General features: G+C 40.7%; 1 protein-coding gene across 1 annotated transcript; it reads right to left on the bottom strand.

The window, feature by feature from the left end:
* Positions 1 to 264: 264 nt before the first annotated feature.
* Positions 265 to 23,981, bottom strand: LOC106913993 (DNA-binding protein RFX7-like). Its single transcript, XM_014980476.2, has 9 exons — positions 23,529 to 23,981; positions 15,932 to 15,965; positions 13,158 to 13,243; positions 12,199 to 12,321; positions 10,408 to 10,524; positions 8,745 to 8,829; positions 8,433 to 8,649; positions 7,155 to 7,435; positions 265 to 6,500 (listed from the first exon to the last, which is right to left on the bottom strand). The coding sequence occupies exons 1-9, from the start codon at positions 23,723 to 23,725 to the stop codon at positions 3,531 to 3,533; spliced, it is 4,110 nt and encodes a 1,369-aa protein (XP_014835962.2). The 5' UTR covers positions 23,726 to 23,981; the 3' UTR covers positions 265 to 3,530.

Here is a 23,981-nt window from a genome sequence, read left to right as displayed (position 1 = left end):
CTCAGAATTCTGACTTTTTTTCAGAATTCTGACTTTTTCTCAGAATTCTTTTTCTCAAAATTCTGACATTAATCTCAAAATTCTGACTTTGATCTCAGAATTCTGAGAAAAAAGTAATTTTTCTTCTTTCTTTCAAGTGGCCCTAATCCTGTTCCGTACTGTTTTCATGTGCCTAAAACATTTGTATTTTCTCATACCGGATCTTGCTGAGGTAAACCTCCTGCTTCATCTTCCTTCATGCGGATATAAAAACCCGGCAGACTCTTGTACTTAAAAATGTTTATTACTTTTAAAAAGTGTTTTTAAAAAAAATGCATCAACAAGCACTTCCTCTCATAAAAGCAATGTCTAAAATACAAAAAACAAAAAATACATCACAGCAAAATGATTACAGTGGAGAGAAGCTCTACATTTCGGCACCACTTACAAGAGGAAGGGTAAAGTCTTAGTGAAACATTAGTGCTAACGAACACACAGTAAAACAAAGGAAACCAGGGGGGGAAAAATGCACACAACAAATATAAAGTCTGCTTTTTAGCAGTCAAATATAATCAGCAAGGTTCAGCTGACTGAATTTTTAATGTATCCAGACATTATTCTTTGAGCAGATAACCATTACACATAGTGCCACTTCCACAGAAACAAGTGCAAACGTTTTTGGAGCTCCATCCTGAGCCTAAGGAGCCAGGATGCCTCTAAAAGAAAATTCAATAAAACAAGAAGAGATGTACCTTATTGTGGTAGTATATGTTGATAATATCAAACACCAGTTGAGTTACTGTGATTATGCAAGATTACACGTCTAGTTCTTCTGTACAAACAACCCGGCGTAAATAAATAGCAGTAAAGCAGCCAGAACTGACCACACTTCCAGTCTGTACAAAAACACAGCAGTACAGCGTCAGATCAGAAAAACACCATAAAAATTACAAACAGTAGATCAATACGTCGCCTCTAGGATCAGTTTTCCTATATAAAACATGTTCCTGCTGCTTAAACAAAAGCATCAAAGACAGTAAACAGAGAAATTACTAAATTTTAGAGACAAACGTCTTTCCAGTGCTGTAAACGTCACAAGGTTTCTGCTTCTCGTCGTACCTTCAAAGTGCAGTCACATGGCTTTTAACTGCTAGCACACAGCACTATTTAACATTACACTCACTGCACAGTGCAAGTTTCTGGAGGAGACATCTTTGGCATGGACATAAGGCTCAGGAACCAGAGACCCTCAGGTGCGTCTTTAGTTTAGCGTGAGGCTGCGCTGGGTAGGAAGAGGAGCTCCACATGGCAGCCTGAACACAGTGATTATTCTTGTTTTTATTGTAAAGCACAACAGATTGTCAGCGCTGTAGCCACAGGTTTATTACACAGCCCAGCCAATAAAATAAAAGCACCACTTTCGTTACGACAAGCATCGAGTCTGACGTTACATATTAATGAGGATTAAACCGTATTCTGTCTTTATTCCTCTGTGAGAGTTTCTGTTGACGTAAAGGTGAAGCTTTCTTCACCACGTCTCAGTCTGACCCTCCGTTTAATTGTCCTCCCAGTTTAAACACAGCAAGGATTTTACAGCACCTGCTAGTTTAAACACAGCAGGGATTTTACAGCACCTGGCTCGATTTACGAAATAAAATCCAGGTAATTCGTTTCTAGCATGCAGTGGTTTAAGATAAATATTCATAAAGCCACAAGAGAGAAGCGGGAAACTTGAAAAAAAAAACAACAAAAAAAAACAAAAGAGATTACAATTGCTTTTCATGTTCATTATTAATAAAAACAGTGCAAGAGTCACCCATTCAATGGGTTTTGTTAGTAAAGTGGTTTTATTATAAACATTTTCTTTTATTTAGTGGTTGAAAAGGACCCTGCTGGTGAGACATATTTTATTTAAAGCTATTTTTGAGAAAATTAAATATCTCAAAACATCTTTTTGATTGAAATTGCATAAATCGTGTAGTTTTAAGGGAATTATCAGCACTAAATCTGCCCAGATCGACAATGTTTCTATTAAATAAAAGCATAAAACAAACATTGAAAATGTTTTTAAAGCTTGAAAATCTTTAGGAATATTTTTCCCTTCCTTTTAAGGTTCTGTAAAGATAACTTTTACACACATTTTGTAAAGAAAAACTCAATAATTTATTCTTTTATTGCGGTAGCATGGTCTCTTAGAGGAAAATAACGTAAATAGTCATAGTTAGGGAATAACTGCATTTAACTGGATCAACAGTGGCAGAGTTATTGGTCTCCCGTCCTGTTTGAATCGCTTTTTTAAAGAAGGACATACAGATAATAAATATGCATCATTATGCACCAGCGGCTAAAGGAAAGAAACCTCTGAGACAGATATAAATAAATTAATAGTAGACATAAATAAAGAATAAATAAAAAAAGCTTCAGCTACATTCATTTCAACATTTGCACCAGTGGTGATTTTGTAGGTGTAATTATTTCTAAACACTGGATTTTTAAATTTCTACTCAAAGTAAGTGCTGGATTTTTTTATAATATTTCTGTGTGATTTATTCATTTCTTCACCAGGGTTGAAAATAAATGTGGCTGGTTATATTTGTATATGATTAGATAGATAAAACATTCTAATAAATATATTTGTATATAAGATCAGAGTTACATGGATGAGTTTGGATCAAAATGTCATGTTTGTGTAAAATAGTATGTACCTGGAAGCACAGACAGCTGGTTTAGATGGATCCTTTTTATCTTTATAGTCTAAAAATAATCTAAAAATAGAAAAATGTCAGTTATTTTGCATTCTTAACCAGGTTTTTGTATTCATCTAAACTTTGTGGTAAATAGAACCACAAACACATTTATACACTGTATACTTTAGCTAAAACAAAAATGTATTAAACTGCGTTCCTGACCCTTTACAATCTGAATACTTTGTTCCTTTAAGTATGTTTAATTTGTTATCAAGCAGATAATGAGAAAATATGTCAGAAGAAATTAATTTTTGTGTGTTTATGTAAAAATTTTAATTTGTGTGTCTTGAAACTTGAGATTATTAGATGTTGATGCAGCACAGGTGAACACTTTCACACAGGTTAGTTTTTATTAATATCTAAGTAAACTGTTGAGTTTTATTCCTACATTAAAGTCAAAGACACACGGATCTGTGGTAATATATATTAATAGTTAAGAATAGATTATAGTTTCATTTATATTATGTTTTTTTAAACATTGATGTAGTTTGTTAAATGTTAAATACCATGATGTACCTATATATTTAGAGAAATATATAACAGTGAGTTTAGGCTGGTGTTTATCTTTTTCCTCTGTCTGCTTGCTGGAGTTGCTTTTGATAAAACAGGAGGTGTTTTTTTTTTATTGTATAATTAAAGGGACGTTTTAGTGTTGCAGCATTATATCAGTTCAGCCTGGCACTTGAACCGGACAAACCTCCAGTGTGTCCTTTGTTAGTACATTAGAGTTACGGTGTAAATACCTGATAGATACATTAAAAAACACACAGCTACATCAGTTTTAAATGGAAAAAGTCTAATTTCTCAGCCCATCAGCCCAACAGTGGGGTGATCTTTGCTCTCCAGCCAGTCCAGTCCGCCTGAGTGTGGCGCGTTGCTGATTTGCTGGAACAGCTGGTCATTCAGCTCCTCGGCTGCGGCGCTGTGGAACCGGCTCTGCTGCTGGCTGGGGTCAAACAGCAGGTTTGTGTCCAGTGAGTTCAGGTCGTTGATGCTGCCAGAGAGCTCTGATGCCATCCTGATCTCACAGGGGAAGTCTGCTCCGCCGGCAGCGAGCTCCGACACCTGCTCCATGAGCGGCCCTGTCAGGAGATGCTGCTGCTGCGTGTTCCTGAAGTCCAGATGCTGCTGCTGCTGTGAGCTCAAAGCTAGCATTGCAGACTGAGCCTGCTGCTGCTCTGCAGAGGCTGGCTGAGTTTGGCTGTTGCGCGCTAAGAGACTCGTTTGTTTGTTAACAGTGTTTTCCATGAGGTAGCCTGGCTGCTGTGAGCTGCCGCCGGACTCAGACGCCATGAGGCTCAGGGTGTCATCACCGCAGAGGCGGCTGGAGTTGGACTCCAGCATCTGGGTCAGGTTCATCCGAGCAGTGTAGGCGGAGGGAACGCCATGCACGCCCAAACCGCGCAGCGCGTCATCGTGGTCCCCTTCCAGCTTGCTCAGAAGGATGCTACTGATGCTGCTGCACTGCTGCACTTCGGTTTGCATCATGATGTTCAGTGGCACGGAGCGGCTCCTCTGAGCCAAGCTGCTGACCCCGAGGTTTGCCTCGCTGTTGGCGAAGATGCTCAGCACCTCGGGCGTCACGGGAGAGTTGAAGGGGGACACCACCGAGCGCGGGACGTTGGGAAGAGTGCTGAGGTTCCTCTGATGGACGGCTGGGCTCACGCTGCGACAGCGAAACGTTGTGCAGGTGGTTTTGTTATCCAGAGGTGCCGGCACGGCGAAGCCCTCCTGCCTGCTCATGCTGGCGACCTGCTGCTGCACCGGGGAGATGGGGGTCAGGCGGCCACAGTGGCCGTCATGGTGGCGTGCATGGGGAACGGCGAAGGCGTGGGGTTTCTGAAACGGCTCGTCTGTCAGGCCTCTGTAGCCGGTGAGGATTCCCATCCCGCTGTTTGATTTGTTTGAGCCGCCGCCACCGCCACTGCTACTGTAGCTGCTGCTCATCCACTCCAGCCTGGCCTTGTCGGGGTGGGTCGCCGTGGGCCGCTGCATGGGCTTGACGGGGCTGCTGGAGACCGGGCTGCTGTCGTGGAAACACGTCACGCTGGAGTTGATGGGCGTGAACGCGAACGGGTTCCTGCACTCCACCGGACTGGGAGGGACGGTGCTGCTGCAGTTGGAGTGAGGCGTCCCGATGGGGGTGTGGCGGCTGCTGCCCAGGGCGCTGTCCACCGGGGTGGTGGAGGCGATCCGGGAGAAGGGGCTGTCTCTGGTCAGGGCCTGGGCTCCACCCATCACCTCCGAGGTGGGAGTGGAGGTGTGGATGAGGCTGCTGGGGGCCTGGTAGAAGCCACTCATCCTCTGGCTGGCGGATGCAACACTGTTGGGCGTCAGGATGGCGTGGCCCTGCAGCGGGCCGCAGCTTCCTAGCTCTTGCAGCCGTTTCAGTTTCATCTGCTCCTCCATCTGGACCAGCTCCTCCACGATGCTGTCCTGCGTCACATCATCATCGAAGGAGAAGTAATCCATGTGCTCCTGCATGGGGAGCTGATTAGAAGCTGCTTGATTCACAAATTGAAGGGAGTTTGCAGCAGAACTGCACTGATAAGCTGAGTTTGAAGTCATGCCTGCATGATTCTGGTAGCCGGGGTTAGCTGGTATGCCGTGCATGTTACCCACCGCGTGCCCCCGCTGCTCCTGCATCAAGGTGTCACCGGTTTCCATAACACTGGGAGTGTTTTTCCTCTGCATTGAGCTTTGTGTTTTGGCAACAGAGTCGAAGAGAGAGGAAGAACTTTGTACATGGACCTGAGAGGAGAAGACGCTGCTCATTTTCATCTCCAGCTCCCTGGAGGCTGGTGCACTCTCTGGTCTACCTGAGTTACTGTGGCCTTGGAGATAACCTGTGCCCTCTGCTGGCTGCTGGGGCATAAAAACCCGTTTAACTGGGGAGAGGTCTGAAGTGAGGCCCGAGCGTTTCCTGAAGCTCTTTGTTGATAAGAACCCGTCTTCTGCTTGGGCGGATTCTCCGCAGGACGATAGTCTGCTGGTGTTTGCTAAAGAAAGAGTGCTGGTGTTCAGATTAGGAGAGGTTAAGAGTAAAGAGCCGGCTTTATTGGCAGTATTACTGCTACTTTTGACCGAAGATGAGGAGTTTCCGCTGCTAGTGTTGGCCGATGTTTCCTCCAGACCCAGGAAGCCTTTGGAGTGAGGGATGGGCACACTAGCCGCTCTCTGAACTGCACCTCCAGCTCTGCTTGCTGCTCCCTCCTGGGTCAAAGCTTGGCTACTGGGATTTTGCATTTGGCTGTTCATATGTATTGCTTCAACTTCCATTTCCACATCCATGCTCTGAGTGTCTGCCCCAGTTATCGGGGCCAGGACGGCCACAGCGGAAGCGCTCCGTGCGTTCTGTTTGGAGCTGGCGTCTGCAGAAGAGACGCCTGCAGACGCCGACCGCAGCGTGGTGTTTGTGAGGGATGTCGTCTCCCCGCTGGTAGGCGCCAGAGAAATGGCGGTCATCTTGACCAGGCTGACAGGGCTGACCTGACATGTGGTCATCACCGTCTTAATGGGGCTGTTGGCGATGATCATGGTGGAGGGCGAGCGCATGGCGATGCCGGAGGTGGCAGAGGGCTTGGGCAGGATCTGAGCGTAGCGCTGGCGAACTGGGCGCTCCCCCACTGGACTGGCCAGGTTATTCTGGGCAGGCTTGGGGCTCTGCTTCACTACCTGAACCGGCTGGGAAACCATCTGGAAGTTGATCGGCAGAACTTTGCTCTCAACTGCTGCCACAGGACTCGGTGACATCAGCTGCCCGCTCTTCTGCACCTAAACACAAAAACAATTAGAAACACAGTTAGGGCTGAAGCGATTAATCGGATGAACCAGGGCTGTAGCAAAAAAATATTTTAGTAATCGAGTACTCTATTGAATATTTTTAAGATTAATCGAGTATCTCTCCCTCTCTCACGGTGACGACGCGGTTCTGACAGCAGAAAACCTTTCGTACTCCGATAATCGCGCCACACTATGTAACAATGCTTATTTGTCCCCCAAACCTGCTAAAACGCCGGACAATTCAATGCTGCTAGCGCTTAGCAACAACTCATAGGAGGAAGTGAGAGCGCTGCCCACCACAAATAACGACCCGGGCGGAACACGGTGCGCTAAATAATGATACATAAATTAACGAAGCTTCGAGGCAGATACATTTTCCTTGAGGAATTTTAATAATCGAGGTACTCGTATCATTGGAGGAATCGTTTCAGCCCTAAGATGAACCATTCCAGACTGAACGGATCGGCCTGGATCCAGCCAAAGTTGCAGTACCGTAATTCCGCCACACTTTGCGCTATCTTAAAAACTCCAATGGTTTCTGAAAGGGGAGACGTTGTGCTTTCCAGCCATTCTTGGGTTACTACGGTAATTTCACCCCCGTCGAAGCAGGGAGAAAAATTAAAAGACATAATCCTCATTTCTTACTGTGATGGGACTCGGCACAGCTGCCACCACGATGCCGATGGTCGGCTGCGGAGAGGGAGGGCTGGGGCTGCCACAAGTCACGCTGTCCAGCATCCGCTTCGCCTGTTCCTCTCCCAGAACAGGAGACAGCATCTTCTGCTCCTGCTGCTTCCTCTGGATCTTCCTCTGCAGCTGCTGCTTTGCGTCTACGGACGGCGACGAAAACATTTTGCCTTGAGGCTGGAAAGGCTGAGCCTCGGCTGTGGGTGCAAAGGCTGAGACGGTCTGTTGAGGTTTGACCTCTGGAGACAAACAGAGGGACTTAAAGATACACTGCAATAACAATGTTATTGGTAGAGTACCCCAAAACTGTACACAAATAAGATTATAGCACTGCTTCAATTTATTTTTACTCAAGAAAAAGTAAAAAGTAAGAAATTACTCAAGTAATAGTAAAAAAAAAAAGTATTTAGCAAAAAGTCAATGATCAAAACATCAATCTATAGTTAAAAAATACATAACCAGAAGGACCAAAATATAAAACTATGTGGAAATTTTGGTATCTAGTAAGACCACAATGAAAATAACTTACATAAATAACCAAATCTGGCAAAATAAATATTTCACCAAATCAATTTCTTTCATTGTGAAACTTAACAAACTTTAACAAAAACTTCCGGTGTGTGTCTGGTATTTTTTTGGTTAAAACAGTTTGTTTTTCATTAATTGAAGTTACTCACAGTGGATGGAGTATCCAGGAATTTTACTTGAGTGCAATGCCGATACTCCATAGTAAAAGTACAATGTAGTAAAAGTACTCCTAAAAGTAATGTTTTTCCCAAAACGTTTCTCAAATAAATGTCCTCTCAAATAAGTGCACTCTAAAAAACATTTGATCATTTTACTAAAAAATATTTCAAGTCAAAAATTAATTTGACAAAATGAATCAAATTTATAGCGATGCACACTAAAAAAGGAGACAAGGCAATGACAAAAGAACAAACGCATGTATAAGGAAAAGACAAAACAAAATATATACATATCTTGACAAAATGCATGTTTAAGGAAAACGAAAAAGAAAATATATGCAATTTTTTTAATTTTTTTTTTTTTTTACAAAAACGTACTTGTAAGGAAAAGGCAAAAGAAAATATTTTAATTTCTTGACGAAAACACATGCTTAAGGAAAAACAAAAAATACAAATACAAATTTCAGTTTTGGTCCTCCATAGAGAATGCAGTAACGCGTAGCTGCCACTAGATGTCTCCCCCACCTTTCGGCAGCGTTAGCTTGCTCACCTGCTGCTGCTGCGCCGGTCATTAGCGTGAGAGCTGCCAGAGACTTGTTGCTGATGTAATGGCTGTCGATCAGAAAGCGGGCCAGGTCTTCCACGGCATCAAACTGGCGCTTCAGAACCTTCTGGGCCCACTCACACACAAGATCACAGGCTGCAAACCGCACCTCCTCCTTGATGCCGCTCACATGGCACGACGACTCCAGGGCGTCACACTGGAGCTGATCGACGGATGGAGTGACACAGGCAAGAACAGATTAACAAAAGGTTCTCCAGCAGCGCTAAAAAATGTTTTTAAAAAGTCCGGTTTGCTTACTGCATCTGCTGATTTATGGAGGTCCAAAGTGGGTAAAGACGGCATGTGGACGAACGGCCTCTTTCTTAGTCCACTGTAGCAATATGTAAGTCCGTGTTAAGGCCAAAACATTTTAGGAAGTATTTAAACAGGTTAGGAATGGTCTATGGGCTAAACAACACATGTTCATTACTTCTTTTTTATGTATTTTTTTATACACAAAAGCATTCCTAAATAATGAGATTTTATTCTATAATGAGCTTCTTTCATAACAAGCTGCTTACACTGCAAAAACACAAAAATATTACCAAGTAATTTTGGTCTAGTTTCCAGTGCAAACATCTTGTTACACTTGAAATAAGACAAAACTAACTTAAAAGTAACTTTTCAGCTCAATATAGAGGCTTGTTTTAAGTAAATAATTCCTTAATATTGCTCTATTGTTGGCAGATTAATTAACATAAAACATGGGGAAAATGTCTTGTTATAAGTTAAATAATCTGCCATGGAACTTGTACATTTTCATCAATATTAAGGAATTATTTACTTAAAACAAGTCTCTATATCTTGCTAAAAGTTACTTGTAAGTTAGTTTTGTCTTATTTCAAGTTTGCTAAGATATTTGTGCTGGAAACTAGACCAGAATTACTTGGTAAGATTTTGTATTTTTGCAATGTAGAGCCTCTTTAAATCCAAATAAGCTGCTGCTGGCCACACCACCAACTCAACAATTATGCTCACGTGAAAATGGCTGGAAACAAATGTTCAATTATACAACCCTACATCTTTGAAGTAGAGCCTCCTGCACAACCAACAAGAATGCAGGAAGTGGTTTCTGGACGATAAGTCAACAACAAAACTCTTGTCTTTTCCACCAGCCAGTGTACATCAGTAAAACCAGCTGACCAAACATGCTGAAGATCCTCTGAACAGTTTTCTAGAAGATTTTCTTCAATCTTCTAGAAAACTGCAAAAATGCTGAAACATTGATTTCGTTTAAAATAGATACCAATTTGTTTAGAACTGCCATTGTTTAATAACTGGCACACTGACTGAACATCTAGTTTTATTACTTTGCTTTATTTTACCACTGAATTGTAATGTTTCATTTTTATTTATTATGTTTTAAGTTCTTTAAACTGCATTGTTAGTGAAATATGCAGAAAAAAAAATCTTACACAGTAAGACTAGAGTCTGTTTTGGCTTTTTAATTCGACTTAATGTTAATAAAAAACAGTTCTTCTGAAGCTTTTATCTAAAAATCAGTCTCCCTTCAGCTGACCAAGACGTCTTTTTTAACCACTTGACAAAATTGGAGATATCTGACCCCACCTTCCTCTGAGATAATGACATTAACCTCAGTGAAGGTCACAAACACAAACCAAACAGCAGCTTGACGTCACGAGCTCAACAGGCTCGGCTACGCATAAAGGTCAAGATCACAGAGACGCCCCCCGAGGGTCTCTGTATTCTGCTGCTGCCTTTGAGGTGGAAGGGGGCTTCATTTCATTTCACATCTATATTTAGAGAGCTTATGAACTGCTGCAGCAGATGGTCTGAGACCAGACACTCACACACACACACACACACACACACACACACACACACACACACACACACACACACACAAGCAGACAGACATGGGCCAGACCGGTACAGTACGGTCCATTCCGGTAAAGGATATTTAGATTTCCCTCTCATGCCGAGCCGACGCGCCTTCATGTTCGGGAAGACGTTTTTCATCATCTTTCCAAAGTCTGCGGCACTCAGTGGATGATAGTTGAGATTGTCACAGAAGCTCCTGAAATGTACAAGAGAGAAAATAAATCAGTGTAAAGTAACAGCAAAGCGTGAGAGAGCGGTCACATGACGCCTCGGCTCGGCCTTTTACTGTGAAATGCCTTTCAAAGGCATTTTTATCTCACTGACTTTTGCTTTTTGTCACATCAATATAATTTTAGGCTCCAGAGCCACAAGTGGCTCTTGAACTTTACTTAATTAATATCTTTGCTTAAACAGACGATATAGAATCAACTAATGTTTTTAAGTGTAGCTCTAATAACAAATGCAGGTTTTTAATAGTTTTTACTCTTTTTAAAAAAAATGTCTTTTACATCAAATTTCCACAGCAACACATGCTTCTTACCTTTCTCTGTCTTAAGTTTAAAACTCTGTGTGTTTTTTATGTTATGAACAAACCCAAAACCCAAAATTGTTGCCCTTCATAAAATTTAACTGAAGTTATTTTGAAAGGATTGGCAACAAAAACAAAACACACAGCCTCTAAACTTCAGCTGACTGAGAGACAGCCTGAAACTGAACTCAATTTTCAGAATTTTATTTGAATAAAATGAAAGTCGATAATTTTCCTTCCATTAAAAAAAATAAATGTATTTGTGTTGGTGTATCACACAAAAATGCCAATAAAATACAGTTAAGTTTAAGGTTGTAATGTGATAAAATGTGGAGACATTGGTACGGGTATGAAAACAGTGTGAATATTTTTGCAATGCACTGAATTTCAGCACTTTATGAATAATTAATAGACTATAGTGTTTTGTGATCCGTAAGCAGAACTTCACTATAACTTTTTGACACATTTAAAGTAAGAGAGGGATGATAGGTGGTCTGACGGGAAGGAAACAAAAAAGAATATTGGTACATACGTCCATACGTACGTACGGACGGACGGAAGGAAGACATTTTGTCTATACTTACTAAAATATTTGCACTACAAACCAGACCAGAAATACTTGGCAAGATTTGTGGTTTTTGGAGAGATGGGACAGGAATTAATGTCTGGAATTGCAAATAATTTTTAGAAACTCATTTTTGGTTTTGACAACTGCCCCAACAATGCTGAATCAAATCCCAGACTTTTCCAGATTGTGCAGAAACAACCTTCACCAGTTGACATTACAGATCCATCAGGTCATATGAGTCAATTCAGGTCCCAAAATGAGCATGTAAAGTTCACCAAAACCTCTGCCCTGGTTGATTATTGATTGATTATCAGCTGTAGTTCCCGTTCACTTAGACAAACCTTGTAGGCATCAAACAAACACTAAGCCTGCTGCATGTTTTTGGTCTTTTTTTAGTAGCCGGTCCCAAAGGCGCCAATGTTTCTGGAAGCTGCTGTATTTTTGTTCTGGTGGAGTTAAATAGATAAAAAAAAAAAAAGTTATATAAGAGTGTCAGAGCTTTTCAATGGCTGTCTCAGATTTTCCATTCTAATATTACCAACACATGCTGCTCTGTGATTCTCATGCCTGCTGCATCTATTTATACCGACACTTTAGCCTGCAGTAATGTAGGGCAGGACGCGGCACAAACACTGTAAGGTGTTCGCACAAAGAAAAACTAAAAACAAAAGCAATTTCTGAAAAATGTCTGATTTAGTGGCTGTATGCTAAAAGTGAAACTCTGAATTTGTGGCTAAAATAGGTGGATTTCTGCAGCAGAGTTTTGCCCGTACTTGTACTCATCGTAGACCTCCTGCTTGGGAAGCGAGGTCTCCGGGTATTCCTCCAGATGGTCGCGGATCCAGCCGAACGCGTGCATCTGCTGAGTGCGGCTGGACGACAGGGCGCTCTGGTCACTGAGAAAAGAGCCGAGTCACTGACTGCACAGAAACTGATTCAGCAACACTAAAACCTCCTCAAACAGTTTATCACAAACATATTCTGTGGTTTGATCATGAATATTTGTTATTTCTCAGATGTTTATCATCCAGGCGAGGTCAGGGCTGGGAGACATGGCTTAAAGTAAAATCTCTGATTTTTTTTTCATACCAGATCTGATTTTCTTAAAAGGAAATTAGAGAGTGTTAGAGTCAGGCTACATTAAGCTAAAATTAGCAGAAAAACGTCACATTTTTATCGGAAAAATGTCTCAAAATTACGAGAAAACAAGTTGTTTTATATGGAAAAAAGGTTATCTCATTTCAAGTGGTTCTTTCTTCAAAATAGATACAATTGTTTGAACAGTTGTTTAAAAATCCTGCTACTGATAACAATCTGAATGTGTTCAAATATTGAATATCTGTAAAACTTGTACCAAAGTATGACTTCACAAGAGTCTTAAAATTTCTCATTTTAGTTTTTAATTTTAACATATAAAATTATTACTTTACTCTCCTAAATATTGTGACTTTATTCTTGTGTTATTTCGACCCAAATGTCATATATTTTTCTTGCATATTGTGACTTTTCTCTTGCAATTTAAAAGAAAATCGTAACCTGGCTCTAATATTCTGAATTTAAAGTTCAGACAAGTAGAAGCTGTAAAACAAGCTCGTCAAGATGGCCGCCATCTTCACGCCCTGACATCACCGAATGGTGGGGAAAAAATCCTGATTTTCCAAAAATGTAATCTTGGAAAAACCAAAAATTTGATTAGTTAAAACAGTCGATTTATCGCCCTGTGAAGTTTTACCTTTTCTCTGCGCTGCTGCTGGGACCAGTAGGCAACTTGAGGTAGAGGTAGAGTTTTTCAATGTCTGAGAACTTCTCCACATCTTGCTGCAGACGTAAAAAAAAGAGGGTAAAAGTAGATATTTTTAATCGGGGTGAATCTTAAGTACAACACAAAGTATTATTTTTACAACTAAGCTTGTAGAACAAGTAGAAACATTTTCATCCAAGGACTTTTACTGACAAGAAAACTTTGCTGCATCTAAATCAGCTTTTATTTAATTTATTGAACTCGCCTCAACACTTTAAACATTTTAAAGGAAACTGACCCAAATCCTGTTTTTATATCTGAGAATAAATTTGTTCAGCTGAGCCCAAAATAATTTCAAAATTAAATGCAAATGTTCAAAATCCTGTTTATGTTTTGCATCTGTGATGAATAACAACAACAACAACATCAAAAAATTGGAGGGCTTTATTGCTTTGTTTTATTTCAGTATTGACGATTGACGATTTGGCCCCTGTGACAAAAAGTTTGTACACCCCTGTTCAACAACAACACCGAAATTCATAATTTCACCTGGAGTTAAATCAGTAATTGAAAATTTTCACTTATAACCAAAAACTTCACTGGTATTTTATATGACAGACTAACACAAAGTAAAGTATCATGGTACTTTGGAACCCTCCGGATCCAAACTTTGACTAGGCCATTCTAACACAAAAACAATTCGCTAGTACCTCTGGTTTTATATTCGCCGTACTAATAAAGTGAACCTCCTCTTTCAGAGCCTCTAACAGGTTTTTTCCCATCAACTCTAACGAACTTCGCTGAAATGAGGATAAAAGATGGCCGCCGCAGCAGGATACGACAGCCACCATTTTTCACTACGCTGGTGTTCAGCTTGACCTGCCGTTAGTTTCTGACACACAGGTGTTATGAAGTGACTCAGCATTATTATTATTATTATTATTATTAATAATTGACACTCAAATTAAAACCTTAGCTAAGCTAAAGATGTTTCTGATGTGTGTGCTCCAGGGAGTGTTGACCTGTGACGGATGGCGATCTGTCTGAGGTTTATCTAGTACCGTCTCTGCAAGTCTTGCTGCATTGTCATGTGGTTATATTGTGCCTACATCTTAATAAGAGGTTAAATGTTTCAGAGTCTTGGGTTTGGCAGACAGTGGTGACAGCAGCTGAGTGAGCTCTGAGGGATTCATGTATCTGCTGTGTGTGCAACACAACACTGCGCACACACTCAGTTTAGTAAGACGCTGCGGACAGACGGACGGACAGACAGGCCGGCTCCTGTGGGGCAGGACGGTCTGCAGACTGAACCAAAGTCTTCTGCTGTTAACACATCTCCCAGCACAGCTCCACTGATCCTCTGAGTTCACCCCCGGGGTTAAGGTCAAAGGTTGTCTGCAGCTTCCACACAATGAAACAAAAATAATTAAGGTCGCACATCAGGTGTAAATTTAGAGGTGTCAGAGTTTGTACTTGTGTAGCTAAAGTGACATAATGTGACCTGTTAATTAGAGTGAAGTCTCAGTTCTAATCAATATTAATGCTGATCGTTTTCTTATTGGTTTATCAGAATTTGACTGACGGCCATTTATCAAATGAGTTACCTTTTACTTTTGTTTTAAAAATTCAACAATTTTTCTAGGTTTTTTGTAAAATAAATTAATGGATGCTGTTGGTTCAGTATGATGGAAAAATTAACTGATGGATGGATGGGTGGATGATGGATAGATGGGTGGGTGGATGGATGGATGATTGATGGATGGATGGGTAGGTGGTTGGATGGATGGATGGATGGATGGATGGATGGATGATTGATGGATGGGTGGGTAGGTGGTTGGATGGATGGGTGGGTGGTTGGATGGTTGGATGATTGATGGATGGATGGGTAGGTGGTTGGATGGATGGATGGATGGATGGATGGATGGATGGATGGATGATTGATGGATGGGTGGGTAGGTGGTTGGATGGATGGGTGGGTGGTTGGATGGTTGGTTGTTGGATGGATGGATGGATGGGTGGGTGGGTGGGTGGATGATTGATGGGTGGGTGGGTGGATGGGTGGACAGGTGGATGGATGGATGGATGGATGGATGGATGATTGATGGATGGGTGGGTAGGTGGTTGGATGGATGGATGGATGGATGGATGGATGGATGGATGGATGGATGGATGATTGATGGATGGGTGGGTAGGTGGTTGGATGGATGGATGGATGGATGGATGGGCGGTTGGATGGTTGGATGGATGGATGGATGATTGATGGATGGGTGGGTAGGTGGTTGGATGGTTGGATGGATGGACAGATGGATGGATGGACAGTTGGTTGGATGGATGGATGGATGGGCGGTTGGATGGATGGATGGGCGGTTGGATGGATGGATGGATGGTTGGATGGACAGTTGGATGGATGGACGGTTGGATGGATGGTTGGTTGGTTGGATGTAGTAACTCATGTTTATAAATTCCTTTCCAGCAGGAGGTACTGTCCTGGATTTTCATAATAAAAGAACCTGTAAGAAGCTACAATGTGAAACATAAATGACTGAAATAATATTTATTTAGTTGAAACCTCTGTGAGGAATAGATAAAAGTCTTTCTGAGAGACCAACAGGGACAGCTGAGGATCAAACAGAAAACTCCCAACAAATGAAAACGATCGCCTCATCATTGGAAAAGTAAAAAAGAAAAGTTGAACATCATGATTATCTTTAGTTCCACAAACATCAGATTAACCAAAAGATTTTAGTTGAACTTCATGGACTCACCAGGATGTTTTCCACTTTTGACTGGACAGTTTTGCTGTAAAACAGACACAAAATATTAATTAGCATGAAGCTGGTGTAACATGAGCGCTTGTTCCTAAACAGTATTTATTTATAAAGCAGAGGAATGTTTGGTATGTGACGACCCTCCCTGCAGCATCTCTCAGGTCGTCCACTACAGGAGCCACTCGTCGAAACAAACACGTTTCTGAGACGGGAGACGCTCCATCAATCAGGAAATTCACTCACCGTTGCTGAGAAAATCACATGCTGTCTGTCTAATTAAACGTAGCTTCAGCCGTACAACAGTAAAACTAGTTTTTACTAGTACTAAATCATTAAATAATTGTGATTAAATTCATTCAATCTGAGCTCAGCTTCACTAATCAAGCCTACACTGATTACATGGAGCATGCTACAAGATCTCAAAAACAAAACACGGTGCTTCAATCTAATTAGAGAACAGAGGAGGAATAGTCTGACATTAAATGGGCATAAATTACATCAAAGTGAGAGCTACAAGGTCAGATAAAAAACAAACATTTACCATGAAACATCTTGATAATCTAAAGCTTTAAAGGAAAATATCCTGTGGACAATAGTAGAAAGTATGTGTCCGGTTCTGGAGTAACATGCACTTATTACTCTGAACCAACATTTAGCTTTTTACCTTTAATATCAGAGCAAGACCCAGAGAAACTCTTAGTTTATGAAGTCTGGGTTGCTTAGCAACCCAGAACAAGAATCCAACAAGGAGAGCCAACATTTAGCTTTATATTTTAGATCCAGAACTGAACCCAGAACAACCAGAACCAACGTTTAGCTTTATATTTTAGATCCAGAACTGAACCCAGAACAACCAGAACCAACGTTTAGTTTTATATTTCACGAATCCAAAACTAACTTAAGATCCAGAGAAACCCCTATTTGTTTATAAATCATTCACTATTTATTCTCATTCTTATAAAAACCAATATTTAGTTTATACTTATCAATAACAACCCAGAACAAGAATCAAACATGGAGACAGAGAAAGTCCTACTAGTTTATAAATTAGTATTCATTACTAATCAAGAACTAATTTTAGACCTAGTTTAAATTGTGTAGTACTTTTGCTTTCTTTCTTGTTGTTACCCTTACCTTTTTGTCCATCAAATGTGGCATATACCAAGGAGATGCTCTGTCCCCACTGCTGTTCTGCATAGGCCTGAACCCCCTTAGCCAAATCATCAACAAGACTGGCTACGGATACCGACTTAAGAATGGGGCCACAATCAGTCACCTCCTCTACATGGATGACATCAAGCTGTACGCCAAGAACGAGCGAGACATCGACTCACTGATCCACACCACCAGGATCTACAGCACTGACATTGGGATGTCATTCGGACTAGAGAAGTGTGGCCGGATGGTTACAAAGAGAGGGAAGGTCATCCACACAGAAGGGGTCTCACTCCCAGAGGGAACAATAGCAGACATAGAGCACAGCTACAAGTACCTGGGAATACAGCAAGCAAATGGCAACATCGATGAGGTCACAAGGAAAGGAGCCACAGCCAAATACCTCCAACGAATAAGGCAAGTCCTGAGAAGCCAGCTCAATGGCAAGAACAAGATCCGTGCAATAAACAGCTATGCCTTACCAGTAATCAGATACCCTGCCGGAATAATTAGCTGGCCAATGGAAGAGATAAAGGCCACGGACGTTAAGACTCGGAAGCTACTAACCATGCATGGAGGGTTCCACCCCAAATCCAGCACCCTGAGACTGTACACAAGCCGTAAGGAAGGAGGCAGAGGACTAGTGAGTGTGAGAGCCACTGTCCAGGATGAAACATCCAAGATCCATAAATACATCAAGGACAAAGCCTCAATGGACGATGTGCTCAGCGAATGTCTCAGACAATGGGGAACAGAGGACGAGGTGCTGGAGGAACCATCATGGGAAGACAAGCCCCTACATGGGATGTACCACCGACAAATAACTGAAGTGGCTGATATCAGGAAATCCTACCAATGGCTGGAGAAAGCTGGACTCAAGGACAGCACAGAGGCCCTCATCCTGGCCGCCCAGGAACAGGCACTAAACACCAGAGCAATAGAGGCTCAGATCTACCACACCAGACAAGACCCAAGGTGTAGGTTGTGCAAGGAGGCCTCTGAGACAGTCCAGCACATAACAGCAGGGTGCAAGATGCTGGCAGGGAAAGCATACATGGAACGACATAACCAAGTGGTGGGCATAGTGTACAGGAACATCTGTGCCGAATATGGACTGGAAGCCCCGAGGTCAAAATGGGGAACACCCCCAAATGTGGTGGAGAATGACCGAGCTAAGATCCTGTGGGACTTCCAGATCCAGACAGACAAGATGGTAATGGCGAACCAACCGGACATTGTGGTGGTGGATAAAGAACAGAGGAAAGCCGTTGTGGTGGATGTAGCAATACCAAGTGACCACAACATCAGGAAAAAGGAGCATGAGAAACTGGAGAAATACCAGGGCCTCAGAGAGGAACTGGAGAAGGCCTGGAAGGTGAAGACCACAGTGGTGCCTGTGGTCATCGGGGCCCTCGGGGCAGTCACCCCCAAACTGGAGCAGTGGCTCAAACAGATCCCAGGAACAACATCAGACATCTCAGTCCAGAAATGTGCAGTTCTAGGCACAGCCAAGATACTGCGCAGAACCCTCAAGCTCCCAGGCCTCTGGTAGAGGACCCGAGTTCAGAGGATGAAAGAGAGACCACCCACAGAGGGTGAGAAGGGAATATTTTTTTTTTTAATCTAGAATTTATAATTATCAATTATTTTCTTTATGATAAAGAGAAAAAAAATTCTGTTATGTATAAATAAAATTATTTATATATATATATATATATATATACTGCTCAAAAAAATAAAGGGAACATTTCACTTTAATTTTGTGTGTGGCTCCAAATCCAGACCTCCATTGGTTAATAAATTTGATTTCCATTGATGATTTTTGTGTGATTTTGTTGTCAGCACATTCAACTTTGTACAGAATAAAGTATTCAATGAGAATATTTCATTCATTCAGATCTAGGATGTGTTATTTGAGTGTTCCCTTTATTTTTTTGAGCAGTGTGTGTGTATATATATATATATATATATATATATATATATAATTTATAATGATCAATTATTTTCTTTGTTAATTATGATAAAGAGAAAAAAAAATCTGTTACATATAAATAAAATTATATATATATATATATATATATAACATTTTCTTCATTTGTTATATTATCTTTGTAATAAGAAAGCTCTCTGATTTAAAATACTTCATTATACCTTCATAGAATGTATAATAATAAATACAACAGGTCAAGTCAAAATGCAGAATCATAAAAAGTATTTTTAAATCCTTTATTCGTTTTTAAATGAGATGCATCTCTCATGTTCAGGTGAGTCAGACAGTTGTTGACTCTGAAGGGGGCGATGGGTAGCGTCTCTCACTCGGCGGTGCTGGGCGGGTCAGAATCAGGAGAGGTTCTAAGCCGTGACATGAGCGGCTCTCTTTAATTCGCTGTTACCAGGGGGCCGAGGATTTCCTGCTGCTGAAAGCCCGTCATTAAGCTCTTTGTGAGGTAGAGCTGGCAGGTAGGCTGAATGACACCTGATGCAATGTTTAGCAACGGTTCAGCTGCAGAAATAAAGAACTGATGCAACAGCTGCAGTTCATTCTGTGAGGAATGAATGAGAAAAACAGCAGCCATGCAGCTACAACAGAAAATGAACTCTGACCTCTGTGAGCTTCAGCCTTTTGAGAGCAGAAAACGTCTACGACATCGACACCACATAAGTGACGTTTCTGCAGACGGTTGAACTCTGAACTGGTTCTGGTCACTCAGCCTTTCGGCATTTCATGGCTCCTTGGTTTCATTCAGAAATAAAAGGTCAGAGCAGAGGCCTGAGTAAAAACCAACACTGTATGCATCATAGCTTACATGATGCAAAACAAATGCATTTCTCTATTTTAGGGTTTAACGCAGCTCAGTAATTTAGCACAAGCAGAAAACAAGCAGTTGAGTCAAGCTTAATTGGTTTTATTGGAATAATGTTTTTAAAACAGAGCCAACAGTATTGGAGAAACCAGCTGAATTCAACAGCTGTGCATCTTAAAGGGGCAGTATGTGTTTTCTAGGCATTTAGTGCTATTTTATAGTACAATCAACTACTTTATCTTCATTTTGTTATAAAAATGTCAGTAATATACAGCTCTGGAAAAAACTAAGAGCCCACTGCACTGAACCCCATTGAAAACCTCCTGGTTATTGATTTCTGAACTTTTCCTGAGTTAAAACATTAGTATTATTGTTTCTAAATTAATTTGAACTTGTTTTCTTTGCATTATTTGAGGGCTGAAAGTACTGCTTCTTTTTGTTATTTTCTGCAAATAAATTCTAAATTTTTGCTTGGAATTTCATGAACATGTCAGTAGTTCATAGAATAAAAGAACAATGTTCATTTTACTCAAACATAAACCTATAAACACTAAAAATCATAGAAACTGATCATTTTAAGTGGTCTCTTATTTTTTTCCTGAGCTGTATAGCAAATATTTTAATCATAAATTTTGACTTTGTAATTTGACGCCTTGAAACTGGGCCTCTGTCTTGTTAAAAATATCTATTTTTAATGCAACTATGCAGTTTACTAACTATAAACCTTCATTAAAAGTAGTGAAATCGAGGTGATATTCAGGAGCATCTCGGTAAATTAGGATATCAAGTTTGAGTTTGAAACAATGATGATCATTTATAGATTCATTATTCGCACATTTCTGTTTCAAGCATTTTATGTTACTTTTGATAATTATGACTAACAATGAGTGAAAACCCAAAATTCAGCTTTTCAGAAAATGTTAATATTAAGAAGAATAAAAAGAGTTTTTGAAAATGGATGTTATGTTATGGCCTACTTAGTTATGGAGAAATCTACTGAGTTGCCAGATTTCCTGGTGACAGTCATTCACAGGGCAAGTCACCGGTAAAGAATCTGGCTGTAAACATGGAAAGTGTCATGAGTTGTGGTTTGTGGCGGTGATGAGGATGAACGCAGGGACCCAGATGATGATGAATTTAATGATGAAAGCTCAAACAGTCCAACACAGGGGGCACAGCAGAGAGTTTAGCACAGAGCTAAATACCGGTAGCAACTTACAAAAACGACTGAAAAGAGAGCTAAGCTAACCAGGACTTTGAGGACCCGACAAGAGACAGAGACAACAGGTGGACTTAAATACACAAGGGGTAATCAAGGGAACGAGACACACCTGGGAACAATCAAGGGCTGACAGGACAACACAGAGACTCAGGGAAACAGGACTAAACACAGAAAATCCCAAAATAACTATACAGAAAAACACGGATCACAACAGAAAGTTGAGTGGAAGGAAAAACGTTTGGTCGAAATCAAGCAGGATAACTAAAGACTAGAGAGGATTGTGAATGAAACTTATCCCACACTCTGGAAGAAATTGATTGGCATTGCACGCACGTAGGCATGCTTTTACAAATGTGATAAGTAATAATAATGGAGTGAATTTAATACCATATGGATCGATGTTTACTGTATCAAAAGGCCAAAATATGATTTGTTCAATTATTTCTTGGAAATCAAAGCTAAATAATAATTGAATACTCATAACTCTTTCATTCCAACACAGCAGCTCAAACTTGATTAATAAACATGAAGAGCTTGCTGCAGAAGGGAGGGTCGTGACCTTTTACTTGCACAAAACTCTAAGTGTAGATTTAAAAACATTAATGTTAACAGACAACATGCTGATATAAGGACTCTTACATTTGAAACATGATTAAACATTTGAAGGCTAGCGAGGAGGAACGTTAACGATGAACACATAACTTCATTAATTCTGCTTGAACATTAAGGGATTAATGGAAGAACAAATACATCAGGACTTTAGAGATGCTTTTGTTAACCAGAGATCAGAATAAAGACATTTTTACCAGCTCTGATTGACGATAGGCCGATCAAATGCTAAGAAATCTGCATTTTTCCTTCCTATTCAATAAATACATCAAAACTAAGAACTCCCAACATTTTTGGTCTTTTGAAACACACAAATCAACAGCATGTCGTGTTTAATAGAAATAAAATACAAGTTAAAAACACATGCTTTGATGAATACATGGGGATGATCTCTTTCAGTTTCTGTTTGATTCAAAACAACAAATTCAATCCAAAACACGTTTTCTAACTTAGTCCTACATTCTTTTAACATAAAAAAGATAAAATTAGTAAAAATAATAGAAGACGGTGATTGGTGGATCTAGCTTTGTTTGCAGAATTAAGTTCAAATGAGCTTAAATTTAATATCTGGGACACAAGGTTTCTCCTAAAGTGTTATCTATAATTTCAACAGTAATGAACTGTATTGACAAACACAAACTCATGTGAGGGAAATGACTTTAATTATGGACTACTTATGTTTATCTGGCAACCCAGAACAGGTTTATATACTTTGTACTTCACTCAACCGCTCAGGAATTAGAACAAACTTAGAATTCAGAGAAACTATTTTTCTTTTCTATTAGTTTATTCAGAGAAACTCCCATTATATTATAAATTGTGGAGTAATTGATTTCTCTTGCTTTTCTTTTATTTTGTTTGTATTTCCTCTAAGTCATGTAAAGCACTTTGTCTTGTTGCTGAAAATGTGCTATACAGATAAAATTACCTTACCTTTAATTGTTCTAATGTTATTTTCTATCAACTTAATCTGCTGTCCAATATGGAGGTCAATGTACAATACATACACTGATCTTTGAAAAGCTACAGTTTGCATTTACTTTAATATTTTTTGTCTGATCTCATAGTGGCTAAATAATATTATCAGATATTATGATCAGCTATCAGGCTGAAGGATTAATGAATGATGAATAAATTATTGAAATAATCAACCACTAATTTAGTAATTGATTAATCGTTAATGGGCTTTTTGCTGAAAGAACAACTTACTCAAAGCCACAAGTATGCAAAAGATATATAAACATTTTGAATGAAAGATGATGAAACGTTTTGTCTGTAGTGGTCTAGTTTTACCCTCACCTGGTTCAAACTCTTTAAAAAAAGAAAAATGTTCTTATGTTATTACATTTAGGAAATGAAATGTTTACCTCCTTATTTAAAAAAAGAACTTAATTTATGTGTTTGCATCTTTTAATGTATTTATAATGCTGTATAAAAACGGCTTAAGTAGTTAAATGAATAGTTTCTAGAATGTGCGCATTTTTTTTCAATTAATCGATAGAATGGTCGATTATTAAAATAACCATTAGTTGCAGACGTAATCAGCTTCCACCAAACATTTTTATAGCCTCCTCTTACTTGAGTACTTATTTGTTTCTCTATTTCATGACTACTTTTTATCTTCACTTGAGCACCAGAAGTACTTGCATTTCCATTTCCACAGAGACTACTGCAGTTTATACTTAAAATTAAGAGATAAGTTTATACTCATCTCGTGTGTTGCTCTAAAACAAAACCTACAGGTAGTCATGAGATGTCTTGTCCAGCATGGTGCATGCCCAAACAGTTAGGTGTAAAACCTCACCAGATGGAGTTCTTGATCCTGAGCTGCAGAGCGCTGGCCTCAGCACCCTGCAGCCCGGGGAGCAGGCCAGGTAGACTCCCCGCTCCGGTGTCCGGCTGCTGGGGATCCTCATCGGCCATCGGGGTGCGCCTCTGAGCGGGACTGGCCTGGAATGGACGGGACTGGACGGAGACAGGCGGAGTCGGGTTAGCGGACATGGGCCGGGACACGTTGCAGCGGGACAGCAGCGCGCCCTGTTGTTGTTGTTGTTGTTGTTGTGGCCACCCAGGGCTCCTCCTTCGACATCGCTCGCTTCAGACTCCGGACACCCGCCGGCCGGCCGGTCGGTCCGTCTGGAGGCTGTGCAGCCGAAATAGGCGCCGCTGCCCGGAGCCTGGGTGATGCGTGGATATAAATAAAAAGGAGCGCCAACAGCAGAGCAGACAGCTGGAAAACAAACTAATCACTCCCTCC

The sequence above is a fragment of the Poecilia mexicana genome, unplaced genomic scaffold, assembly GCF_051168715.1.
Source record: "Poecilia mexicana isolate PSO_F unplaced genomic scaffold, ASM5116871v1 scaffold_3, whole genome shotgun sequence".
In the NCBI taxonomy this organism is placed as follows: Eukaryota; Metazoa; Chordata; class Actinopteri; order Cyprinodontiformes; family Poeciliidae; genus Poecilia; species Poecilia mexicana.
The sequence above is the reverse complement of the archived record's forward strand: the minus strand, read 5'-3'. Positions and strand labels throughout refer to the sequence as shown.